At 36.0% G+C, this 25,856-nt stretch overlaps 3 protein-coding genes across 6 annotated transcripts; 1 reads left to right on the top strand and 2 right to left on the bottom strand.

Moving 5' to 3' along the window:
• Positions 1–198: 198 nt before the first annotated feature.
• Positions 199–1,134, bottom strand: LOC137732216 (protein DMP2). The gene has a single exon (XM_068471517.2). It carries the CDS (start codon positions 1,040–1,042, stop codon positions 443–445), a length of 600 nt encoding a protein of 199 aa, XP_068327618.2. The 5' UTR covers positions 1,043–1,134; the 3' UTR covers positions 199–442.
• A 9,714-nt stretch (positions 1,135–10,848) lies between these two features.
• Positions 10,849–17,972, top strand: LOC137732248 (DNA topoisomerase 1 beta). Of its 4 annotated transcripts, none has more exons than XM_068471549.2 (16): positions 10,849–11,289; positions 11,898–13,069; positions 13,206–13,400; positions 13,845–13,925; positions 14,155–14,214; positions 14,338–14,432; positions 14,576–14,732; positions 14,835–14,960; positions 15,232–15,312; positions 15,409–15,499; positions 15,635–15,768; positions 16,496–16,564; positions 16,658–16,747; positions 17,053–17,156; positions 17,241–17,409; positions 17,557–17,972. In XM_068471549.2, exons 2-16 carry the CDS (start codon positions 11,933–11,935, stop codon positions 17,623–17,625), a joined length of 2,658 nt encoding a protein of 885 aa, XP_068327650.2. In that variant the 5' UTR covers positions 10,849–11,289; positions 11,898–11,932; the 3' UTR covers positions 17,626–17,972. The 4 variants fall into 4 exon arrangements, with proteins under 4 accessions (XP_068327650.2, XP_088544403.1, XP_088544404.1 ...); XM_088688277.1 differs by having other exon boundaries at positions 11,013–11,289; positions 11,945–13,069; XM_088688278.1 differs by lacking the exons at positions 16,496–16,564; positions 16,658–16,747; positions 17,053–17,156; positions 17,241–17,409; positions 17,557–17,972 and adding an exon at positions 16,251–16,394 and having other exon boundaries at positions 11,013–11,289.
• A 916-nt stretch (positions 17,973–18,888) lies between these two features.
• On the bottom strand, positions 18,889–20,130 carry LOC137732249 (uncharacterized). The gene has a single exon (XM_068471552.2). The coding sequence runs from the start codon at positions 19,936–19,938 to the stop codon at positions 19,384–19,386; it is 555 nt and encodes a 184-aa protein (XP_068327653.2). The 5' UTR covers positions 19,939–20,130; the 3' UTR covers positions 18,889–19,383.
• Positions 20,131–25,856: the final 5,726 nt, after the last annotated feature.

Here is a 25,856-nt window from a genome sequence, read left to right as displayed (position 1 = left end):
AATGTGTACTGTGAGAGTGTGTTTCAATTAGTTATGTGCACTAAGTCTTTGTCATTAATTTTTTTTTTTTAACAAACGATATTAGTTACATTAAGAAGATTGATGAATGAACTAAGCTTTATATGAGCTAAAAATAATGTGGTTTAAATTTGTCTTTAACGAAAATCGAACTAAGACCTCTCAACTTTTACTCACAAATGAAAAAAAATACCACTAGACGTAATACTAAGTGGCCTTTGTCATTAATTTTAGCATCCAAATTTTATCCAATGGTATAATAGTTTGTTACATTCACTCCAAAGGGATAGAGAAGGAAAAAGAATTAATCAGACTTAGGCAAACGACTACTAAACAAACAATGAAAAGCACAAACTTGCATGAGCAAACACTTATGCTATATTTAGCACTCGAGTCTTGTGAATCAAGCGATAATTCAAGAGGCTTAGGAAGCCGCCGACTCTGAGTCTTGTGATGAATCAGAACTTGACGCGGGGTACCCGATTCCATGGCGGTTGTTAGGGAACACAACGAAAACAGTACCGGCAATTGTACCAATAATCGGAGGCAACACCAGCAGCAAAGTCTTCTCAGTGGACTCAAACCCTGGATAATAGCACCTCACAGTGTTGGTATCCAAAAGTGATAGAACTGCAAACACAATCACGGAAAAGAAGGCATGCACAAAGTCCCCAATCCTAAGCTTATAAGCAGACAAGTCTACAGAATTGGAGTTTGTTGATGGCCAAAGACCCTTGCATGTTGCCACCCCATAGTGTGTTTTTCCATCACTCCCAGTGTAACTGTCTGTGAAGGAAGCAAAGCAGCAAGAGAAGCCGCAAAGGAAGATGAAAATGGCGCTTAGGTATTTGTTGAGGGCCGTGCAGTTGCCGTTGTTGGTTAAGACAGGGTTCAGGAACTGGAACAAGAAGACCGTGCCGGTCGGGAGGAGCTTGATGAGGTTGCCTGCGCCTGTGAATGTTCTGTCTTTGGCGCTTTTGTTTGTGGTGGTGGTTGTCTTGGATTTAGAGGAAGAACCCCCCATTTTTTCGAACTAACGTATTCTTCGAGGGAGTTAGAAGTGTTGTTTGTGACTTTGTGTGTGTGTTCTAAATTGTGGTTTTTGTGACAAAGATTTGGTGCGTATTTATAGAGAAATATTAGACATTTCCCAGGGAGGTAACAATTAGGTAGCAAATTTAATTTTGCTGACTCTTTGGAGATGGGCATTGGTTTGTTTCATTGATGGAATGGAAGTGCAATTGCTTCCACGTTTGGCGTTGTCGTGTTGAGATGGAAAGGTAGTTTTTACTTTTAGGAAGGGCGGGCTTCATTTCTAATCCAAGTTTAAGAATTAATATTTTTGAATTTTCTGTGCCCCCAAGATAAGGATGCATAAAAGAAGATTGAATAAATCAAAAACAGGATAAGTTAGTGTTGGGAAAATTACAATAAAAGTTGTAATATTCTTCTAAAAACATAGACAATTAGGCTAAGGCGCTAGTATCTCGCTCTCTTTAAGGAGATTCAAGCCCACTGTTATTTTACAAAAGTTCATGAATCGGTGCAGCATTATATATCTTGACCTGTCCTCTCCAGAATACAACAACCCAACTAAATTGTGTTTGACTCAAACCTTTCTGCACAAAAAGAGAAGAATCCAAAGCTCCACCACAAGAACATCTTTCTTTGGTCAATATAAATAAAATATACGCGACAATATTATGTAAGTAAAAAATTACTTGTATGTTTGTATGTAAATATGTTTAAAGCGTGTGAAATATGAGTATCATGATTATTATCATTGGATATGCAACAAACACGTGTGATATGAGTATATTTTATACGCTTGTAGGGGTACGCTATTTTTTTATATTTTTGTTTGAGGCAGACTAATTTTACCAAAGAAAAATAGGCTTGTACTATTGAATTAGACAACTCTAGCATATAAAATTACATGCTATTCTCTGAATAACCAAAATTAGCCCTGCAACCTCGACCCTTGATCTGCAATGACATGATTTTTCTTAAGAGTAAGTGTAAACCATTTAATTTCCTATATATTAATGTGAAGCACTAAGTATATAAATAGATAGAAGCCCTCCAATACAGTTATGATAAACTCTAATGCATTTTGCGTCTTTCATATATATATATATATATATATATATATAGTAATCGAGTCGTTAATACTCTTGCAAATCATGGCATTTCCACTGGTTTTGTTTGGTGCGACTCTTATCTGCTTTCATTTTGCCGCATACGAAAACCTGTTTCAATCCTACTAATCGTATTCTACCCAATGACATATACTTTTTAAGGAACTCTTACAATATAAAACGTGCATGAACCTTGTTAAGTGATTTGATCGATCCTGACCGAGGTGCAATATTGAGGATTAAAATAAAACAATCAAAATTTGGATTCTAATGCATGTGTTATTGACGATAATACAAATGTTTGTTTTAAATGACTTAATTAAATTTAAAGTATGTTGAATGCAGAATGGAGCGTGCGTGTCAAAGATATAAACCAATATAATTAATATTAAGAGCATCCGTGCCAAGTGCAGTTTTTGACTAGTTAGGTCATACAAATGATCTTCATCAGCTCACTAATCAACTGTAGAAATGAAGAACAATTCAAACTCTTTGGTAGTGTTAATTGACTAGTAGGTTTAACTATACTACATCCATTCCTCAGATATGTGCAAATTGTTAGTTGTTTGTATGGGGGTACTCGTGAGCGACTGGTAGCTGTTAATTCAGTATGAAATCATATGAATCTACAACTGATAATCACTCATGCATGAGCACGCACTTGGACAACTTTTCTTAGCGATTTGCCAACTCAGGTGAAGTGATGTACATATTTCTATCATATATCTACAACCAATGAAAAAAAGTTGAACAACCATGACAAAATATATCTACTAGTCTTAAACAGTCTGATATTGCAAGGAAAATTAGGTTTCGTTTGTTTGGGCAAGGAGCAATTACACATGCATGCATACATGTTTGGGAATTGCAATGTCTTGACGTGCTATGGAGGCTCTTCTCTTTTTTGGGGTCAATGCCGTACACGATGTCGCTAGAGACTTGTATGAACTTATATACTCATGATTTCAGGAATTTCTAGGCTTACGTGTATGGTCAATTCAGTTGTTATTTTTTATAATTTGTTATCCTTTTGTTGACAGTGCATGTAATGCTCGATCGACCCAGGTTTTTGCTCGTTCGACTTGCAAACTCCTTGCATATATTTTGGAGTAAGCAAGAAGCAAATGAAAAAACGGTTACAATAGGAGCTTATAACTTAAGTGTTAGTTAAGAGCATTTACTCATGTACCCGAAAACTTAGGTTCACAATTCTTCCCCCACTGTTTTATTCCTAATAACACTATCGCTTGTACAAGAAAAACGAGTACCAACTTGCTTGCACGCTGTGAACTTAAATTGCGCATGTACTATATTATCCCCACTTACTATAACTAGTCCATATATATGTTATAACATGGAAAAATAAAAATATGTAAAACATGCATTATAACATAAGTACATAAGTGAATTGCAACGAACGAACTCTATAAAATTACTCATTATACTAGGGCGCATGAGCACTGTTTCTAAGTTTTGCACGTTATCAGAAACAAGAATTAGTATTGTTTTTGTGTTCGTGCTGAAATTGAAAGCATGTACAATTGTGTATATGTGTGTGTGTGTGTGTACGTGTATATATATATGCACAGACACAGAGACTTGGAAGGCACTGTTTTCTCATAAACCAAAGAGTAATGCTAAAAAACCACATATTTATATATACTACATTGGTATATCATTTTATGTGGTAAGTGATCTAACAACATTCAACGAGATAACTTAATTAATTGACGTGACATGTACACATTACTTATCATATCAGATAATACATAAATATGTATAAAATGTAATCTCCTTAATATTTTCCGAAAGGAAAGAGTATAGATGATATCAATCATTGATGGCATTCTTTCGTCAGAACACGTACTTGTTGCGGTCCAGTTTTACTTTGCCCTACTCCACCCCCAAAACCCTCGTAAAAGAAGAAAGACCCTCGGCTTTAGGGTTGCAGGTTACAGAAGTTTTGTTTTGTGCTAGCTTTCCAGTACCCTTCGAAAATAGCTGACAATAGCTTAAGACAGAGAAGAGAGTTGGCAACAATCTACCTGCTGTTAAATGTAGTTAGGAAACTTTTTTGAAACACAACGATATTCTATATTAAGTGTTAGTGAGATTTAGGCTTAGTTACACAATTAGATAATCAAAATAATTTAGTATTGAACTCGTCATATATGAAAATCAAATCTAAGATTTCTTACGGATGGATCATAGGACCAAAGTAGTCTTAGGCCCACCCTGCTTTTGTTTATAAAAAAAAAAAATTCGTACTACTTATTTTTTTTATCATTTTTCCACAACTTTTTCACTTAAACCATTCCAATTTCCTAGACAAAAGATCCGGCTCTCTTTAAATATTTTAAGGATATTTATGTAATCTAGTCTAACCCTAAAACATACCTATTCCAACTTCCAACACTTCTATTCATTTTCCCAATACTAAAAATTAGTATTTTATTATTCTCCAAGTATCTAGCCGACAGCAGTCTACCAGTCTGGGTTAGGGTTAATATATGTGTATTGCTTTTTGATCAGTCTTCAATTTCCATGATCCTCAAGGGTATGAACTTCGAATCTCCAAAGTTGTCATTTTCAATTTTTTGGCAATTTGCTAATTCATATATGTTGTCATCTACCATTGTAAATTAATTTAACAAATAATATTTGTTTTGCAGATTAAAGATTTCCATTATTCCATCATTCCATCAAAGAAAAGACATAGAAGTTTGGTTAATTGGTTAACAACCCAAAGTATGTAATTTACTCTCAATTTCTCTTACAATTTTTTGTTTATAAATTATGATTAAATTGATGTCTTGCAATTTCTCTTAACTTTTGCCTAATTTGTTTGAGTTTGTAAAATTAACATATATATACTATGCAATGGTTTCCAAATAAAACTCATCGAGGACAATTATTTTAATTATTGAGGATATGTAATATTATCAATGCTATGTTATTTTGAATTTTGGTTACTTTTCATATATATACTATGATGTTTTGGTTAACAGTTTTGTAACTACTATTAATTTAAAATTTTTTTTTTTTTTAAATATTTGTGAGGGGTCCTTCCTAACCCGAAATCCTGGCACCGCCACTGGTATCAATGACAACTTTTTTGACCTTTTTTCACTAATCAGATGGACACTTGCTGCTAAGGTCTATTTAGCATTTGTGCAGTAATACATCCCTTCCAGTTGATAAATTGATTTTGCGTTGAATTCTCAATTATAATAGAAAATCGAAGTAAGAGTTTAATGTACTGACGCAAGTTGAAGATTTACACAGTAGATCTGTTGGATTTGGAACGCGATAATTGGCCACGTACAAGTTCCACATCACGTGAGATGGGACACAAAATGACTATTGTGGGTGCAATTTCAGTCAAGTAAGAATTAACTAGAAAACCTATAAAACAATTATCGCGTAAGATCAATTGAAAAATTATGGAGAATGTTTGTCAAATGACCTCCGATGCCTAAGTCTTAAGTTTGAGAGAATTGAATAGAAGTAGATAGTTCTATGTTTAGTTTGCTATTATCAGTTTTTTGTGCGACTTAGCTATTTATAGAGTATAAAGTTCTTTAATTGTCTATCAATAGGGCAGTGCTTGGCAGACCGATTGATGGATTAGTCTCCCTGATCGGGTAGAGGGAGTATTCCTTTGGGAGATGCCTTGGCAGAGGGCATCTTAATATAGGTTTAGTATAACCTTCCCTTGCTAATTCTCAACTGCCCGAAAGGTCGAATTTAGCGAGAGGTCGACGACCATGTCTTACGAAGTAGGACACAATGTCTGCATGTGGGCCAAGCTATCTACCTGAGTGCTCGGCAAGATTTGGGCCTTGGGACATGATAGTTTTTGGGCTTTCACAAATTTTCAATGAGTTCTTCTACTTAGTCCAATAGGATTGAGACAATGGTCTGCCCATGCCTTCAAAGATATTTTGTCATATTGAATTCATAATTCACACGACAAGCTCTAATTAGGCGTGGTTAATTATGTGGCCACAACTATAACATTCCTACACGTACCTGAGACACTCGTGAATGTTGAGTTTTTTTTTTTTTTTTTTTTTTTTGAACAACAATATATTTATAAGAATTGAAGGAATAAATTGGTTTTAAACTCGTTATTCATGAAATTTGAACCTAAACCTCTCACTTACTAATAAAGAATCTCACTATAACGTAGATTAAGAGGCATGTGAATGTCGAGATTACTTCATGGCCCTGCCAAAAATTAATTGTTTTGGTGTGTTAAAAGAGATGATTACAGGAGGGCTTTGTTCACTGTATAAATTAGTTTAACCCTTAATACTTATATTGTATGAAAAAATACCATTAGCTTTGTAATTGGATACATTTTTATTTAACATCAAGTATTGCTAAAAAAAATAAGGGTTCCCTCGAACCTTAACCTAATGGAGCCTAGTCATGAGTTTGATCTTTTCGTCTACCTTGTGACATGGTCACTTACGTAAAAATGAAGTCAGGAATTAGGAAAAAAATTGTAATCCTAAGAGCAAATCCCCCGGAGGTTTTTTTGCCCAACACCCTGTCCAATTAACAGCCAGGCACCTTGTCCAAAAACTCCAGCCCGTGAAATAGCCTGGCACCCAGCCCATGCCAGGCAGCAGGCCAGCCCATGCCAGGCAGCAGGCCAGCCCATTTCAGACAGACCCAGAAGCCGGTCCAAAACGCTGTCACACCTAACCCGTGAATAAAGACTATTCACGAGTTAGGGTGTGAGTCATATCTTAGCTATAGAAATAAATTCTACAACCAAGATATGGTGGAAAATAAAAATAAAATTTTACATACATAAAGTTTATTGAATACGCATCGGAATAAAATAGTGTACAAATTACTTTATAACCGAAACTACTAGCAAAATAATAATTAAAATGTGACAATTCTTGTAAATACATAAAATATACTCAAATGAGATGCATAAATGTACTCACTCCCTTCTCATCCCGCTAACACATACCTAAGGCATCAAAGCCTGCACGTCCCATACCATACTTATACCACTTGGCTCCGAATACCTTAGAATATGAGTTAACTCCTATTCATCCCTTAAACCCAATTTTTATAATTAAATTCTCAGATTCCACTTTATTATACAGGCACTTCCCCCGATGCCCAATTGTATATTTAAGCTCTTCCCCCGATTCCTGACATATACAAGATTTCATTATTTTTATAATCAACCAATTTGTATACTCAAGTCTTGCACCCGACGCCTGACATATACAAGGTTCATTATTTTTATATTCAAGGTAAACTTCAGCCCTTGAATATCCTCACAACTCAAACACAACTTAACTCTTTTCTTACTTTACAAGAATGCTTATATATATGCCATGTAACAAGGATATCAATAACCACATGCTCTATAACATCTACAACACTAATCAAATTGTTAGTAGCCAAAATTGTATTATATCTGCAACACCAATCAAATTGTTTGTAGACAAAATCATATTATCTTATCAATAATATATAGTATGGATACAACAATCTAATTGAGAAATATTACTTTACCATTTTACTCCATCTCTCTCTAGGTGATATTGATGCATAAACCCATTTGAGTTCCATAGAGCAATTATGTTGGGTAAGCTCTCATGCATTTTCTGGGATTTGTCTCTCTTATTTTACAGCATTCTCAAGGGAATTAAATGGATATTTTCGATGGTGTGGTGGGAGTGCTTCTTATGGCAATGATCGCCAAAATATAAATGCATAAACAACACAAGATTTAAGTGGTTCGCCAAATCAACTACATCCACTAGGGTTTGCTTTCATTGTATTTCACTATATATGAAAGACTTACAAATACAATGAAAGATGGCTTAAAGCCTCAACAATATGTAAATGAAAAATAAGAGGTAATATGAAAGGGAGAATGGCTTTTTGTTGGAGTTGTTCTTTTTCTTTCTTTTTTCTTCTTCTTCCTCTTTATTTTCTCCATGTCCCTTCCGTTGGAAAGAAACCAAGTGTGGTGCCAATCATTAGACAGAAAATGTGTTAAGTTAATCAATATCATGCAAGGTGGATACAAGCATCTAAGGCCACTTTGAGCTTCGGCTTAAGTTTTATTCCTAGATCAAAATACATGGGTAAGTCTACAATCAATAGGCATGCAAATGGAGTTTGGTAAAAGCTCCAATTTCTCTCATAAAACTTCACTAAAAACTACGTACAAGTACACTAGTAGGCACAAAGACATGTTTCCAAGCTTTGACAACACCTCCCATTCTATCAGTAGTTAGGTATTTATGTAAAGTGATTTTAAACCAAAATAGAGAAACACAAGTACATAAGAATAGATTTTCATTAAAAAAAATATTACAAAAAATTTGGTAACATAGAAATACTAATCACGTATACATACACATGTACATATATATACTTTTTTTTCTTCTTAAATACGGGATATTACATTTCCTCTCTTACATGAGCATTGTCTCTGTTGACCTTGACCGGATGGCTTTTGGCCGTCCCTACCACGCCTATGTTGGCGTTTTGGGCGTTGGTGTGTGCTATAGTGTGCTTCAAGCACAACAATTGCCCAAGGAGGTCGAGCTTGATGATTTTTCATCAACAACTGATTCTGTTTTTTCAGCAAAAAGTAAAACAGAGATCAAATCCGAAAACTTAGTGAACTTCTGAGCCCTATATTTTTGTTGTAGGATAATATTGGCAGCAAAAAAGGTCAAATAGATCTTCTCCAGGAGATCATCTTCATTCAAGTTCTCGTTACAGAACTTGAGAAGTGATTGGATTCGACAAACTTCAACATTATATTCATTCACAGATTTAAAGTCTTGTAAGCATAGATGTTGCCAGTCATGTCTTGCATTAGGCAAGAAGATGTCCTTTTGGTGATCAAAACGATCACCCAAAGCGACCCAAAGTGCTCGTGGATCTTGCAAGGTACTCAGTGTATAGTGCATCATGAATGTGTCTTCAAATGAAGATCATGGCAGTAGCTTTTTCAGCTTTGCTAATCGGGTTATCCATCTCATCTTCAATGGCGGCATGCACATTCTTTGCGATGAGGTAGAGCTTCACATCTTAGACCCGCTTGAGGTAGTTTCTTTTAGAGACCTCTAAAGCGGTGAGGTCGAGTTTGTTCAAATTCGACATGTCCTTATCGCAAAATAAATGGACAAGAATGTGGTTAGTGTAATGGAGAAAAAAAAAATCAATCCATTCACATAGGAGTAGAACATTCAAGTTCTAATAGGCAATGATTGGTTTAAAGTTACATGAAAAAGTTTCGGGTTTTCATGGGTGATGTTTTTAATGAAAACTTCATGTTTTCAACACACGGCACGACTTCAGGTTTCGAAAGAATTATGAACTTCAGGTTCATATGTTCCTGCAGACAAACACAAATATATATACAGAAATATGCAAATAGATCTTCAAGGTCTATTATAATAATAGGATTAATTATTTGGACTTCAAACCAAAATTAAAGTGTGGGCTGCAGGCCGAATATACCAGAGGCCCAAATGGGTGTGGTTCGAGTGTGACACGATGTGGTGCACCAACTCTCCAATAGCGAGCTGGGATCATGCGTGTATAGGTATACGGATGCACCAACCAAAAGTTGGGATTCAAGGTGACGCGGGCAGGGAAAACACCATAGCCCTCGGGCTGGTGTCACGCTTGGGTTGAGCAACTACTTAAGGGCTGCAATATGTGCGCACAGAGAAACAAATCTCTCCAGTGGGCCTAGAGAAACACCAGAGCCCAAAGGGCTGGTGTTTGAACCGAGGTTTAGCCAAGCTCAGATGGGCTTGGGTAAGGACCAAAGAATATCCTAGCGTTGTTAGGCGATGTCACTGAAGGTGAGCCCAGCGACGCTGTTGTTGGCGGCCATGTTTTGGGTCGGAACAACGTCGATGCTAATCGGATTTTAACAGGGAACCTCGATTGTGATGGAGAAACTAGTCTCAACGTCCTGCGAACCAAGAATCCATGAATTCGAAAAAACGGGGCTTCAAATTCTAGTGACATTTTGAAGAATCTCGGCCAAGGCCACGTTGGTGGTGACTGTAAGTCACCAAGAATGGCGTGCCATTGTTTTTGGTTCTGGGTTTAAAGCCCAAAAGGCTCCGTGGTCTCGGCTTGCTCGTGGGTTGGGTTTTCAGTTAACCCTAGAATTTTATTTTATTTTTAATTTTTCAATTTCTAGACTGTAAATTAATTCAATTTCATGCATATCCATCATATAATTCAATGCATTGACATATACATGATGCAATTCATGGCAATATCAATTCACATAAACAATTTATGTAGAATCTAAAATTCAAAAAAATGTAATGTTGGGTCATGCATTATGATGAATGTTCATGCTATTAGGACTGCCAAAATATCAAGATAAAAACCGTTGTTTTGAAAGAACTTGATTGTGTGATGATATTGATGAACTTGTTTGATGTAGAAAACTTCCACGTTAGATTCCTAAGCGCAACGGTATGAGCGTGTTGTGGCTTATTTTATAGGGGAGAAAGGGAGCATGAGAGAGAGATGTGTTTGTAGGGTTGTGTAGATGATGTGTTATTTCCTTACCTTTATTTATGGTAATAAGGAAGGAAAGAATCTTTCTACTCCAAAGAATACAAGTTCTAATAAATAAGAATAACTAGTATCAAATTTAATTTAAAATTGGGAATTGTTATTAGCACTAAAAAAGTCTCATTTGACATCCCAAAATTTCTATAATTAGAAAAAAAAATAAACGAGGAGTGTAGAATGAAATTTTTGAAGTGCTAATAACAGTTCTGTTAAAATTTACACAATCACACTTAAATACAATTTTGTAACAATACTGATATTGTAAACGCTGCACATTATCTGGTTTGTCATTGTTACCTCTGTAAAAGCCTTTCCCTGAGGCCTAAGGCCGAAACCAATTTTCATTCACCTACATTCCACAAATCCGATATCACAAAACCGAAGCTCGCCCTCTCTCTCTCTCTCTCACTTAGAACGGTAACTGTGGTGGCCATCTTTTCCCAAATATCAATTCAATCAGTTCAATAAGACTTTCGAATTTGCCCTAATTTAAGAGATCAGAAGCTGCAAACTCAATTTATTCTTTGACGAACAAGTACGCCTTAATCTCTTTCTTTTGATTTTTGCCCCATTAGGGTTTGTTTTCTCTGCATGTCATCATGTGCATACGATATCCTCTCTGATTGCGATCACGGTGATTTCAAATTTAGGGTTTGTTCTATTAGATTCCCAGCCAATATTTCCAGTCCTTAATTCATTTTGTAGGCAAACTCTTAATTTTTTAGGGCTTTCTTTTACCCCTTATGTCCATTGTTTAGGCTGCCCTAGAAGTTTAGGAATTAGGTCAGCTAAGTTTTTTCAGTTACTTGGCTGTGCAATTTGTATTGATTTTGTAGTTTTGATCACTTTAAATAACTGGGTAATTGATTAAATGCTAAAGTTTGAATTGGAATATCAATAGGGAAACAAATTCAAGTAGCAGAGAATCTGAAAATATCATCATGTTTCGAATTTTGTACAGTCTGTGCAAGAGTTTATGTTCTGGTGTCATCATATAATTGGATGTATTTGATTATCACGATGAGAATATTTCTTTCGTTGTCGATAGTTAATGATTTAGCCTCAGATTTGGGGTTTCGATATAATTGTTGTTGGGGTATTGTATCCATCTTGAAAGATAAGTTGTGTTTTGAACAAATTTAGGTGATTTACATGCCACCTGAGTATATAGTTGGATAATGGCTGTTCAGACTTCTACTAAACTGAATTTATGTGAAGACGAGGATGATGAACCTTTAGTATTCAAACGGTACAGCACAAAATCTAAACCGAATCAATTAAACGCTGAAGCAAAGAAATTATCAGCTGAGAGGCAAGTTGGACAACCAGGGAAGGAGGTATCTGAGCAACGTTCTTCCAATGGTCTAAACTCGAGTGTTCAAAAGGGTAAGATGGTTCCATCAACCAAATCACCACCAGTAAAATCTCCGCTAGCAAGCCCAAAAGCTTCAGCTTCATCTGCTGGGGCATCACCAGTATCAAATTCAAAAGCTTCAACTTCATCTAGGGCATCACCAGTATCCAAATCACCACCGTTGACTACATTAAATGGTCAGTCAAAGCGGTTGTCAGAACAGAATAAGTCTACCACAATTAAGGAGGAAATTAATTCTATTGAACATCTTGCTCAAGGAAATAGTGATTCTGAAGATGAAAAACCGATAGGTGCCAGACTGGGGAAAGTGAAACCTTCTGAAGATTCGGATGATGATAAACCTTTATCATCAAGGATTGCACCGAGGTCCAAGTTGGGAACATCAGGCAGTCGGCCTTATGATTCTAATGAAAGGAAGCCCATTGTTTCAAAAGTTCAGAAGAATGGTTCCAGCACAATGGATAAAGGCAAAGCTTCATCTGTGGTCTCTAGTAAGAGGCCTCTAGATAAGGTCAATTCTTCTGAGAACTGTTCAGCTAAAAGGCCAAAAGTTTCAGATTCTTCTACATCTGCAAAGAATAAGCAGGTATCAGCCAAACAAGAACCAAAGGAAGAAGATGATGATGATGATGATGACTTCATTCCAATTTCCCAGAGGAGTAAGAAAGTTGCATCGGATAGTAAACCATCTCTGACAAAGCTAAAGGTAACCAAAGTTGGTTCATCCTCAATCAAGAAAACGATCAAGAAGGGCCAAAAAGCTTCAAAAATTTCAAAGTATTCTAAGTCGACAACAAAGCCACCGGGCTCTAACGATGGGCAGATAAAATGGACTACTTTAAAACACAATGGTGTCATTTTCCCGCCTCCATACAACCCTCATGGGGTAAAGATGCTCTATAATGGGAAGCCAGTCACCTTGACTCCTGAACAAGAGGAGGTGTCTGTCTCACTCACCTTTATTTCTGCTTTGTATATTCTAGTACCTTAATGAATTCAGTTCTCTTTAATTTAGATTACTTTCCTCGTAGTTTGTGCAAGTTACTATACTTACGCTTGAAATTTTTTAAGTGCAGGTTGCAACAATGTATGCAGTGATGAAAGATACTGATTATGTACAAAAAGAAACATTCAGAAACAATTTCTGGGCTGATTGGCATAAGTTTCTTGGGAAGAACCATGTAATTCAGAAATTGGATGCTTGTGATTTTACGCCAATATATGACTGGTATCAGAATGAAAAGGAAAAGAAGAAACAAATGAGCACGGAAGTAAGTTGGTGGCTCTAACATATATCCATAATCAAATCAAATAAAGCTAACATTTTGAGTTTGATTACAATTCAAAACATTAATTTAAATCACAAGATAGGATTGAAAGTCTTTGTCCAATTGCATCTTTCCCAAGCATGCTTGCAATCAACATCAGTTGTCACTTGTCATAAAAAGCCACAATATGTTGTTAAGTCAAGATGGAATAACAAGAATTACCAGTGCTTTCCTTTCCTGATACTCGATCATTTACATATGAAAGATTCTTTAAGTATCACTTGACTATTGTATATATTATACATTGATTGTCCTCCAGGGCTTCATATGCTATGCTAGTTGTTTTATATATTTAAGTCAAAATTTATAGGTAATCTTCTGTCATGTGGTCTGCGGAAGATTTTCCTTATGCCTCCTTAAATTGTTAAGGCATTTCTGTTGATTCAGGAGAAGAAGGCCTTGAAGGAGGAGAAACTGAAACAAGAGGAGAAGTATATGTGGGCCGAGGTTGATGGTGATAAGGAGAAGGTTATCTCTTACTTGCTTTTCTCCTGTAGCCTAAGTTTCAATCTGATTATCCCATCCGTAATATATCTACAAAATTTATGGTGCTTTTCTGTCATTCCTTCCTATTTGATTATATGAATTAGGTTTCCTTGTTATAATAAGAAGATAGTAGCATACCTCTTTTCTTTGCCTTTTATCATTACATGAAAAGTTTACATTAGTGATTTGTGTGATTGCAATATTAATATAGGTTGGAAACTTCAGAGTTGAACCACCTGGGTTATTTCGAGGCCGTGGAGAGCATCCAAAGGTTTGATATTATTTTCTCTGTGATACATATTTCAGAGTTGTCCATGAGAAGATAGTTTGATATGTGGTGGCTATCTGGTCAATTGTATATGTCGTTGTTAATGCTTTCTATGTATGGTATCAGTCGGGAAAGCTGAAAAGACGGATTCGTCCAAGTGATGTTACAATTAATATAGGAAAGGATGCCCCAATTCCAGAATGTCCCATCCCTGGTGAAAGGTTTTGTTCTTCATGATCTCCAATTAGAAAGCAAAACAACTCATTTACTTTCAGATATTCAAAGGATGATGCTTTTGTACTATATTTATTTTTGTGTGCTTTCCATATTAATTAATTTTGATTTAAATTAACATGTGCTACAGCTGGAAAGAAGTAAGACATGACAATACAGTTACATGGTTAGCTTTCTGGAATGATCCAATTAATCAAAAGGAATTCAAATACGTATTTCTGGCACCTAGTAGTTCCTTGAAGGGGAAAAGTGACGAGCTGAAATATGATAAAGCAAGGAGATTGACAGTGCGTAGATGGAGATATGCCCATGAGCTTTTAGTAGTTTCTTTGGATAACAGAGAAGATGCTTGTCTTCATATTGACGAAACCCTGCTATTTTGAGTGCAGGACTGCATAGGAAAAATCAGGGCTTCATACACCAAGGATTTTACTAGTAAAGATGTGTCTAAGCGGCAGATTGCGGTTGCTACCTATCTCATTGATAAACTTGCCCTCAGGGCGGGCAATGAGAAGGTATAGTTTGTGAACCTTACTTCAGCTGTACATAGAAGCAATTGGCCGTTATTTGTTTATGCCATTTTAATTGAATGAGGTAATTTAGGCAAACAAGTGATATAAACATTAGTGAGGCCATGGAAAAGCTCTCCGGTATTGACAGAGTGCTATGATTACAGTAATATGATCTCTTAGCTAGAGCAAGCTTAAGAATCATAGTTTCAAACCATTTGTCCACAAAGAAGTGGACAGAATTTTTTTATGCCTCAATTTACTGGTTCTCTTGCAGGATGATGATGAAGCCGATACTGTTGGTTGCTGCACTTTAAAAGTAGAGAATGTAAAAGCAATCCCCCCTAACTCGTTGGAGGTGATGCTACTGCTTAAATTTAAAATCATTGTAGGTAGTTTTCCGCCGTATTATCACCATTAAATAACCAGTCAACTTTTGTTTTTATAATTTCAGTTCAACTTCCTTGGTAAAGATTCAATCAGATATGAAAATACTGTTGAAGTTGAGATTCCTGTTTACAAGGCAATTATGCAGTTCCAGTCTGGTGAGTAGGTGGCTTTCTAATTTTGATATTTCCTTTTATTTTTTTTATTTTTATTTTTTTTTATTTTTATTTTTTTTTATTTGTGGTAATTGAAGCCCATGAATGTGCTCAACTTTCTTTTTCTATTTGCTCCAGGGAAAAGTGGCAGTGATGATCTCTTTGACTTGTTGGATACCAGTAGATTGAATGCTCATCTAAAGGAAAAAATGGATGGCCTTACAGCGAAAGTGTTTCGTACCTACAATGCATCTATCACATTGGATAACATAGTAAGCTGATACCGGCTTTCACTGTCTTTGAACCTTGTACTGCTCTTATATGTTTTATATCCTCTATAATATAATATAAGAATAAGAGTTAATGATTCAGAAGAAAATTCTGAGTCTCACCTCAGGATGGGAGAAAATCCTAATCATGAATCATGAGGAGCTTTTGTGCAGATTAGAAAAATTACGGTTCTTACATATACAAACCCGGTGCAGTTATACTTAATGACATTTGGTTTGGGAAAATTTTAGAAAATTTTCTTTTATTTGTTGTCAAAGCAAATTAAAGTTGATCTACATGCAAGCATTATTGAAACGGAGCGATAACCAAAATGGGGTGCATTATACAGTGTCATTTGGTAGAAATTGAGGGAAGCTCCCTAAATTTAGTTTCGTCTCGTAAATTTTTTGATGATTTGTAAATGCTTTGTTGACTAAATAGTTTTTGTATATATTTGATGACACTGTTATTGTCAAATATTCAGTATGGTTGAGATGAGAGGCTCCTCCTTTGTCAAATCCTGAATCCTCGTTGCTTAGATTATGGGACTCATTTGTATGATATACAGCATTAACAAGGATACTAAGGGATTTCTTAGCTTGCTCTTGATTTCTACCAAATTTCTAGTTTTGTGCGGTTCCCCTTTTTTGTTCTCCTTCCCCTCTCTAATTTAGTTTCCTGTTATGACGATTCTTCTTGTTTTTCTTCCTTGCCTTGGCCTGGTGGCAGTTGAACAAGGAAACCAAAGACGGAGATCTTTCAGAGAAACTCGTTGTTTATCAGCATGCAAACAAAGAGGTGTGGCAGTCAATCCCTTGAGAATTTGTACTGAGCTAATAGCACTGTTACTTTTACTCAGCAGCATCTACAATTTTTGGCATTTCATTGCAGGTTGCCATTATTTGTAATCATCAGCGTACCGTCTCAAAGTCTCACAGTGCACAAATGTCTAAGTTAACTGAGAAGATTGCTGAACTTCAGGTAATGACCTTATCTGGGACTTAACTGAAATTTTAGGTGGCTGCGTTTGTAAACTGAAAGTCAGTAAAAAGTAGGGTGATGGTGTAACTTGCGCTTTGGGAAAAAGTCTTGGTTGATGATCTGGAAGTTAGAGTGTTAGACCAACCACCCTTTCTCTATCACGTAGCTAAAAAGTACGAGAATAAAGTTCGAGAACAGAAACCTCTTTGTCTGAGTGGGTTTAATAGACTTACGTCATTGAAAATTAATTTGAAATGCATGTTTATTTCTTGCTGTGGAACTAATTCTTTTTTTTTTGGCGGTAGGGCAACCTGAAAGAGCTGAAAGTAGATTTGGACAGGGCCAAAAAAGGAAAGCCCCCACTGAAAGATGCTGATGGAAAACAAAAGAAAAATTTGACCCCGGAAGCGTAAGTTTACTTTTTTGCTTATTTGGACCAAGTTTCCATCACGTCCGGATATTGCCTTGCGAAGTAACTTTTGGATTGACACAGTTTGGAGAGGAAGATAGCTCAAACAAATGCAAAGATAGAAAAAATGGAACTGGATATGAGAATTAAAGAGGATCTGAAAACAGTGGCATTGGGAACGTCGAAAATCAACTATCTTGACCCTAGGATCACCGTTGCTTGGTGCAAGCGACATGAAGTTCCCATTGAGAAGGTAACGTCTTCTCGTGAGTTTATTTTTGAAATAAATATTACTATCGACAGTAGTTCAGCCGATCAATAGATACTTTTCATTTCGATAAAATGTTGGCTAGTTCTTTGTCTAAGCTGCTATATGCTTGACCATTTGCCAATGATACAGATATTCAACAAGTCGCTCCTCGCAAAGTTTTCTTGGGCAATGCGAGTGGAGCCTGACTTCAGATTCTGATTCTCGGAAATGTTGCTCGGCCATCCCCTCCATTTCAAATTGAGAAAAAAAATAGCGAAAACAGACCCGACTTACCTTCTTCGTTCGGTTATAGAAGACATTTTTATTCTTTTTTCTCATCGTGTTTTTCTCATTCGGCTGAAAATTCTTCTTGTATGTTAATCTAATCTAATCTAATCTGACTGGCTGTGTAGCCTTGCCACCTTCTTGACATTCCATTTGTGTTTCCTTTTCCTTGGATCCCAGCAATTGTTTTATTTGAACTCTGAGAACTTTATACTGATTCTAAAGATATTTATGTTACATTCAACAGGCAGCTGAAGGTTGCGCTGTTTACTTTTTGGTCATTGTTCTCTATGAAATTCTCGAATTTCGGGTCGATGTTTTTTCAGCGAAATTCGATTTGTTTCCAGCATTGCTACTTGATGTAAAGATTTTCTACCTCTAATATTGCCCATTCTTGAATCCTGATACCGTTGATTTATGGAGGTGTAAATGTGTATGGGTAGTGATTTTCATCTCCCGCACTCCTCTTGTTGATTCTACGGACTCGGGAAAAAGGGGAGGAGTGCGGCGGAAGAAAAGTAGAGTGCGGAAATCATTTCTTAGTATGTTTTTACTATTTCCTTGTTTAACAAGATTGTATCTTTTCTACGAATTGTTATAGCACAATGCATACCGCAAGGTGTTCAAAGCTCAAGGCTTCGACTTTTCGGGCCGGATCGTTCTGACCTATAAGAATCATCAGGCCTTCATCTAGGGCATGTTGTCTTACTTGGTGTGGTAAAAGATATGAATGAGAAAGATACTTGATTACTTAAATACGAGAGGAACATGAAATGAAATTGAGGAGAATTGGATTTACATTTGATACGTACCCAGAGCTCCTTGTATCAGAAAGCCTTCTTTGTAACGGATTGACCACCAATGCGGTTTCTTCTCCCCTGAACAAATAAATACACATACAGCCCTATTGAGTCGAGCAACTTTCATGTTACTAGTGCACTTCAATAAATAAAATAAAAAACAGAGGTACCAATTCATTGTAGCATCCATGAGTCAATGATATGATGTCACGCGTATTATAATATAATGTCACACATAAGTTGTTTTTTCCAAACGCTCGACTCTCCCTACTTTTTATAGCTTTCATGGGACATTTTTTAGTTACACAAAATCTTATTTTTAATAAATGTTAGTTGTCATCGTTAAGGGAAAGAAAAATAAGTGAAAATCAAACCCGCAACATAAAACAAGACAGAATTAATTTAAAATAAAATATAAATTTCATCTTTCTTTTTACAATAATCCATTATTATGGATACAAACTACAATTTCCCAACAGAGCATAAACACAATTCCACAGCCCACCCACAAACCACATAATTACTCTCACTAATTAATTTTCCACATATTACGAATCAACCCCAACACTTCCCACATTTTTCTCCTCTTCTACCTCCCATTTTCACCCCATCCTAACTTTTAATTTACCCATAAACCCCAAATTCATCAACAAACACCAAAATATTTCCCTTCTCCCACAACAACGTGATAAGATTTAGCTACCAAGTACCCAAACAGTAGGTAATTACTAATTCGCCCCCGTCTTTCCCGGAATTCCAGATCAACCTCCGTTTAAAAAAATCACGGACAGATTCGACCCGAAAAACCGAGCAGACGACGAAGGACAGAACCGTATCGGGTCCGGATCCATTCACGGTCCTTCTCGGGTCCTCGGATCCGGATCTTCCATTTTCAACCGAGCCGGAGCAACCGCCTCAGGTCTCGGGTCGCCGAGTCGTCGTCAACGACCTTTGACACCTGCTTCTTCCTCGAAAACGACGGCAACGGGAGGGCGATCGGCTCCGGCGACACCACGAACGACGATCCGGCGTACACGTTGGTCTTACCACCTACCGGAGACCTCAGATCCACTATCCGCACCTGCTTCTGTACCGTTTCCGGGCCGGGCCGCGGCCTCTCGGTCCCAGTACCAGCCAAACCGCCCTTTTCATTCATCTTCGAGTCCAGCGACTCTCCGCGCCTCAAGATTGTGACTTTCTCCATCTTGAAGCCCTGACGTTCATCGTCGGAGCTGGATCTCTTCGCGACCACCCCGGGCGGCGGCTGCGCCTCGATTCTCCTTTGTTCATATCGCACCGCCGGCTTCCTAGATCTAGGGTTAGAAACGTAATTCTGGTTAACAACGGGGTTCCCATAGTAGCTGCTCTTCCGGCGCGAAAACGACGCCGGAGGGACTCTGATCCTTTCGATCAGACAATCCCGAGGCCGTAAGATCTCAGTCCCCATGATATCAAACCCTAAAATCCAAAACAAAACACCTAAAAATACCAAAAAATGGAAAAAAAACCAGAAGAAATTAAAAAAATTCTAGATTTTTTTGTTTTTGATTTTTTTTGTGGCCTCTTCTTCTTCCTCACATGAAGGGGAAGAAGGAGGATTTTTTCGCTCTGTTGGATCTTTCCCTGCAAATCCGTTTTGTGTGATGGAGGAGAAAATGAGGGATTTATAGATAAGGAATCAGGAGAATGACGTTTCTACCCACCTTCGCTGCTTGACGCGTGAGGGGCCCGCCAGGTTTTTTATTTTCAAAGACAATCCGGCCGAACCTGACTGGGTCTTTCGCACCAGTCGGCTCTACTTGAAGTCCGTTTTAACGGAGTCGTTGGGGTCTTGACTCCTGGCCCTTGGCCATTGGTATCGGTCATCTGTAACGGCGTCAAGTAGACGGGCCAAGTTGGTGTTGCGGTTGCCTGGTGAATGTCATACAAGAGAAATGTTACTACTTTATTACCATATGCAACAAAATAACAAATAAAAAATAATATTGTGTGGAGTGGAAGACAAAAAATGTCTTGTTTTGGACTCTGGGGATATTGGCATGTTGTGTTTATAAATTATTAGTAGTGTGATTTATCAGGCGCGTGCGCGTCACCTAATTCTAACTATTCATATTCGTAAATAATTTTACATATAAGAGAGAATTATATGCGAAATTATTTGTGAATATGTATAGGTAGAATCAGTTTACGCACACAATAGATCGCACTACGTGCAGAATTATCTCAAATATTTTTCTTATTATCAGATTTTATAGTGTTGTTTAGGTTTATAATTAGTTATGTTTCTATTTACATGGGAGAAGCTTTTGCAAAAAGTGTGAAGCTTTCATAGTACTATTCTTCTCTCACTAGGATTTCAAAAACAAAAAAAAAACAAAAAGAAAAAAAGAAGGGTAAATCTCAGTTTACTACCTTCAAGTTTCGTGGTTTTCAACATTTTGTACATAAAGTTTTTTTTTATCCCAGAGTCATACCTAAAATGTTAATTTTGGGACAGTCTCATACATCTGTTAGTCTAGCTGTTAAGTCTCTCGTTAACTGATGATGTGACGCCTATGTGAACAATGACTGAGCGCCACGTAGAATTTTTTTTTTTCAAAAAAAAAAAAAAAAAAAATTATTGGACCTTCCCTTCCTCCCCAAAAATTTTCGTCTAAGGGAGCAAACACATATCTCTCCCTGGACCTCTGGCACTCGAAGCTTCTCCCAATCTCAAATCCATAAAGGCTGCTCTTCCATCAAACCCTAACCCTCCTCCTCTAATCGAATCCTAGATCCTCATCCCCCTCCTTCCGAAACCCTACCCTCCTACGATTTCAATCCCCTCCTCCTATCGAAATCCTAGCCTCAGATTTGAATGGCTTGCCTCAACCGCCCAGTCATTGTCCACGCAGACGCCACGTCATCAGTTAACGGCTGACTTAACAACAACCTTAACGGATGTATGAAACTGTTCCAAAATTTTGACTTAAGGTATCACTCTAGGATGAAAAAAACTTGATGTACTAAATGTTGAAAATCAAGAAACTTAAGGGTAATAAATTGATATTAATCCAAAAAAAAAAAAGAAAAAGAATTCACTTGATGAACTGTGGGTGGTTACATTTATTATTTTTCAAAATATATTTTATTTATTTTTAAAAATAAGCAAAATTAAAAAAAAACTATAAGACAATAAAAAGCCAATTACAACGCAGGTAAGTGTGTTGCAACTGACTAATTTTATTTGAGTTTTGCGTTAATTTGGGACATTTAAAAAGAAGTAATCATTCAAAGAGTTTTGATTAGCATCCTTGTTTGACAGGAAAGAGCTGGGAAGGTAATGAATTTGAAGATTCAAGAAGCATGTTTGCCATCGTTGACCAAATTATATCAATTCCACGCATGTTTGTACCCTTTAATTTATTATCTATAAAATTACTCAGTTTTTTTAATTCAAGAACAAAAGATATTTGTGGACCAAATTATTTTAACATGTTGCTTAAATTTGAATGGAAGGAAAGGAAAATAAGAAAAGGAAAGAGATCATGATCTCTTACACTAAGGTCACCGGATCAAGTAATTTGGGTCTTCCAAATTTCATCCAACAATAAAAAAAAATTATCATAGTTTTTAAGGAATCAAAATAAGTGGGCCGTTGAATGAAATTTGGAAGGTCTGGATCACTTGATCAGGTAATTTTAGTAGAAGAGATCATTTCCGGATCTCTTTCCATAAGAAAAGAATATGAATTTAAACCTTTTGTTCATACGATGACAATGAAACGTGAGTCAGCAAAGTCTCCAAGCATTTTTTTCTTTTGGTCAACAAGCGAAGTCTCCAAGCTGTCGAATCTTCATATGCGGTGGAATTTTTATTTAAAGTGTTTAGTATTTAAGCAGATATTTCACGTATCATAAAAAAATAAAAGAACATAAAAAAAATATATTTTCTTCACTTGTATTTTATTATAACATGTAAAATATTGCCAGAATACCCACTATTTAAAAATTTTATAAATAGTAAGTAAAATTAGCCCCCAAAGGAAAAAAAATTAAACAAATGCCTCGAATGTTTTACTCTTTTTATAAGAAGAAAATAAACATGTATTGGCAAAAATTTAAAATGTAAAAGGAAACCTTGCTAAGTTTGTAGGTTTAGACGAATGCCTTAGAACCCCTTACCATAATTTCTTGTTAAATTGGCACGTGTTGATTACGTAAATCGGGCAGAATCAAGACAAAGTGTGTTATATCTTCGCAACTAAAGTTTGAATCTCTCTTCTCATAAGTTAGACTATTAGAGTAACTTAAAATATATATCGTCTTGTAAAAAATATAAATATATAGTACGTGGATAATCTTTGAAGGAAACATCATAATATTTTGCTTTGTTACTCTAATCCATATTCACATCATAATCTCTTGCTTTGTTATTACTTTAATCTATATTCGGAAAACAACATTTTGTGGAATTACTATGGTTTCAATTTTTGCTAACTCGTTTGAAGATGCCCTTATAAGTTTGTACTCTACAATGGACAATAATTAGAATGCCATGTCATTGTTCTCGTATTATGATAAATATTTTCTTTTTAATTCCTCTAGAACATCGTAAACAACAATTTCATCGCCACCCTAATCAATAAATAAATGAACTTCCTTGCCACTACATGATTATTAAAAAACCCACTAACGTGCATAAAGCTATTTTAATCAGTAATTTAAATAAAGGTATCATTTCTTTTTAAAGTGATAAATCATTAGAGATGACTCTGCATGATCTTAAAAAAATGTTATAAATTATTATAGACTTCTTTCTCTTATTTTATGTATGAGAAATAATCCGTAACACCGCTTTTGTTACATAATTTTTGCCACATGTTTTGATGGAGCCTATTTAGTAATATATTTTAATGATGGGATTGGTTTATCTTTTAGATCTTCTTTCAAATATCATGTCTGTCAAAGATACTCAAATATGAAATCATATGATCATTGGATTAAGAGTTTAGGGTTTTTTTGTAGATAGCCCTAGAAGAATGTATGTATAAAATTGTGGAATCCGCTCCCTTTAAATATATATATGAGTTTGTGTAACACATCCCTGTCTTGCTACTCCAAATGAGGCATGTAATCAGTTTGTGTTTATTTACTACTAAATTATATTGAAAAATAATACATATAATAATTAGGAAATCTTGAGGTTAGATTTGAATGGTGTTTCTTAATTTTAGATTCTTAGTTTCAGTGCCTGCCAACAAAATACAACATTATCTCTTTTTTTTTGGTCAAACAAAAATAAAGCACTCTTTATCTATCCCTTTATCTCTGCCTGCAATATCTAATTCCATTACTGGATTCATGAAACTTTACCATCCCATCAAGCTTTTTTCCCATGACTTTATCTACTTTTGGTTTTATGCCTTTCCCTTTTTCCCCTTCCAATCAGTAAACTCAAGTATGCGGCATCAAAAAGCAGGAGCTCACTAATTTGTTTATTTTTAAGAATGCTCGAAATAATTACGTACAAAATGCAATTTAAATGATGAAAATGCAAGGCTAATTTGCATGCTTGATTTATTTGAGTTGTCATGAGTGCTTGCAAGTTGTTTATATATATATATGTATGTATGTATGTATGTATGTATGTATGTATGTATGTGAGATTCATATGCACTAACATATTACAATCACCCATTTGTGAATGGATGATTGAACCAATGTTTAAAAATTTCTCAAAAAAACCGACAAATTTTCTGCAATGAATTGGTAAATATTATCAATATTCATTGATTTTCCTATATCAAGCCGGTATATGGTAAAGTTTACATTTCACCCCTGTTTCCATATCGATTCTTGATTTTTCGGATACTTCAATAAAAATATTGCTAATTTCGTGGATATTCTAAACACTGAATTGACTCAACATAATTGTTTGAGTGATATGTAAGCAATCTATTTCCAACAAGTGTACTAACCCAATTTTTTTCTGGTCTAATAATAATTCTTCAAATTTTAAAAACGAGACCAATGAAAGAAAAGAAGGGAAGCTTTTAGCTTCGGGGTTGAACACCCTTTTCATAAAGAAGTGAACTGCAAGGAAGCAATCATACTATATTGTCTGATGTTTCCTATATTCATACATTTTCTTGGGAAGTTGTGGAGGAACCATCCTCCCAAAATGCAAATAATTTATACAACTAAAGCTAAAGCTTTGTTTAATTTTTCTTCTTTTGTTTCTTTAGCTCAACTAAAGTTAAAGTTACCTGAAGAATCATGGAAGATTTATATTGTCTTCATTTTCTAATGCTTGTGGAGATGTTTTGGTCACACCTGAAGGATGGAACTGATACCTACCACTTGGTCTGGTGCCTTTCCTCCATGGGAGTTGAACAGTTGACCTAACTTCTTGTTGAGCAAACTATGTCACCTTGGGGTCTTTTTTTTTTTTTTTTTTTTTTTTTTTTTTTTTATGGTCACTTTCGGTGATTGATGACTATCCGGACATGACATTTTGTGCTAGCGTTATAACGTTAGATAGAATGAAATTTACATATAATAATATTACATTATTAACCTAAAATGTCAGAGTAATAATGTATTCGTGCAACGAAAGTGCTTCTCCACTTAATGACTTGAAATTTATAAAATAAATATTTCATCATAACCGTGATTATTTAATTATTTGGTGGCTATGTATTAATAAGAGTTTAGTAAAGGTAGGAACGAGTTTTAGTCAAAAGTGGCTGGTCATGTCCTTTTGATTCTGCTTTCTCTTTCTACTCAAGCAAGAAGTCCAGTTTCTTCAGTGTTTGTTTGGTATATATGCTCTAGTGCTACATACTGTATTGCCCGACAAGGTTAGGTGTAATAATATATGCTCTAGTGCTATGATCACGTGAAGGGTAGCGCTATGCGCGGTCACCTATGAGTCGAAGTCACCTAATGCGACTTGTACGACAGGGCTAACACCTACTTGGATCCAATGCAAGCATGCGGTGCAGAGGTGAACATCACGTGAAAGATTGGCTCTGGCTCGAGGCGGAAACACTAACATCGGGTGCAACAATGATGAGCACTACATGAATATATGCAGGCCATAATGATTCTATGATTGCAACAATATAATAACTTACTTGAACTTACATGTGTATCCTGTTGGATTGTTTTAGCATCTCATAATAGTGCAACATTTACGAGCAAGTAAAATGCATATGAATATGCCACGACAATATGTAAATCTCAACCACATAACAACATTTTCGAAAATTAAATAAATCATGGCATAAAATGCATAAATCGATTTAAAGGCATTTGTGGAAACTATAAGGTATGTGTGTGCGTGTGTGTGTCTATACACACACACACACGCTCGCGAAAACAA

Source organism: Pyrus communis, chromosome 16, assembly GCF_041283825.1.
Source record: "Pyrus communis isolate YQ-2024b chromosome 16, ASM4128382v1, whole genome shotgun sequence".
NCBI lineage: Eukaryota > Viridiplantae > Streptophyta > Magnoliopsida > Rosales > Rosaceae > Pyrus > Pyrus communis.
This window is presented reverse-complemented; position numbering and strand designations above follow the sequence as displayed.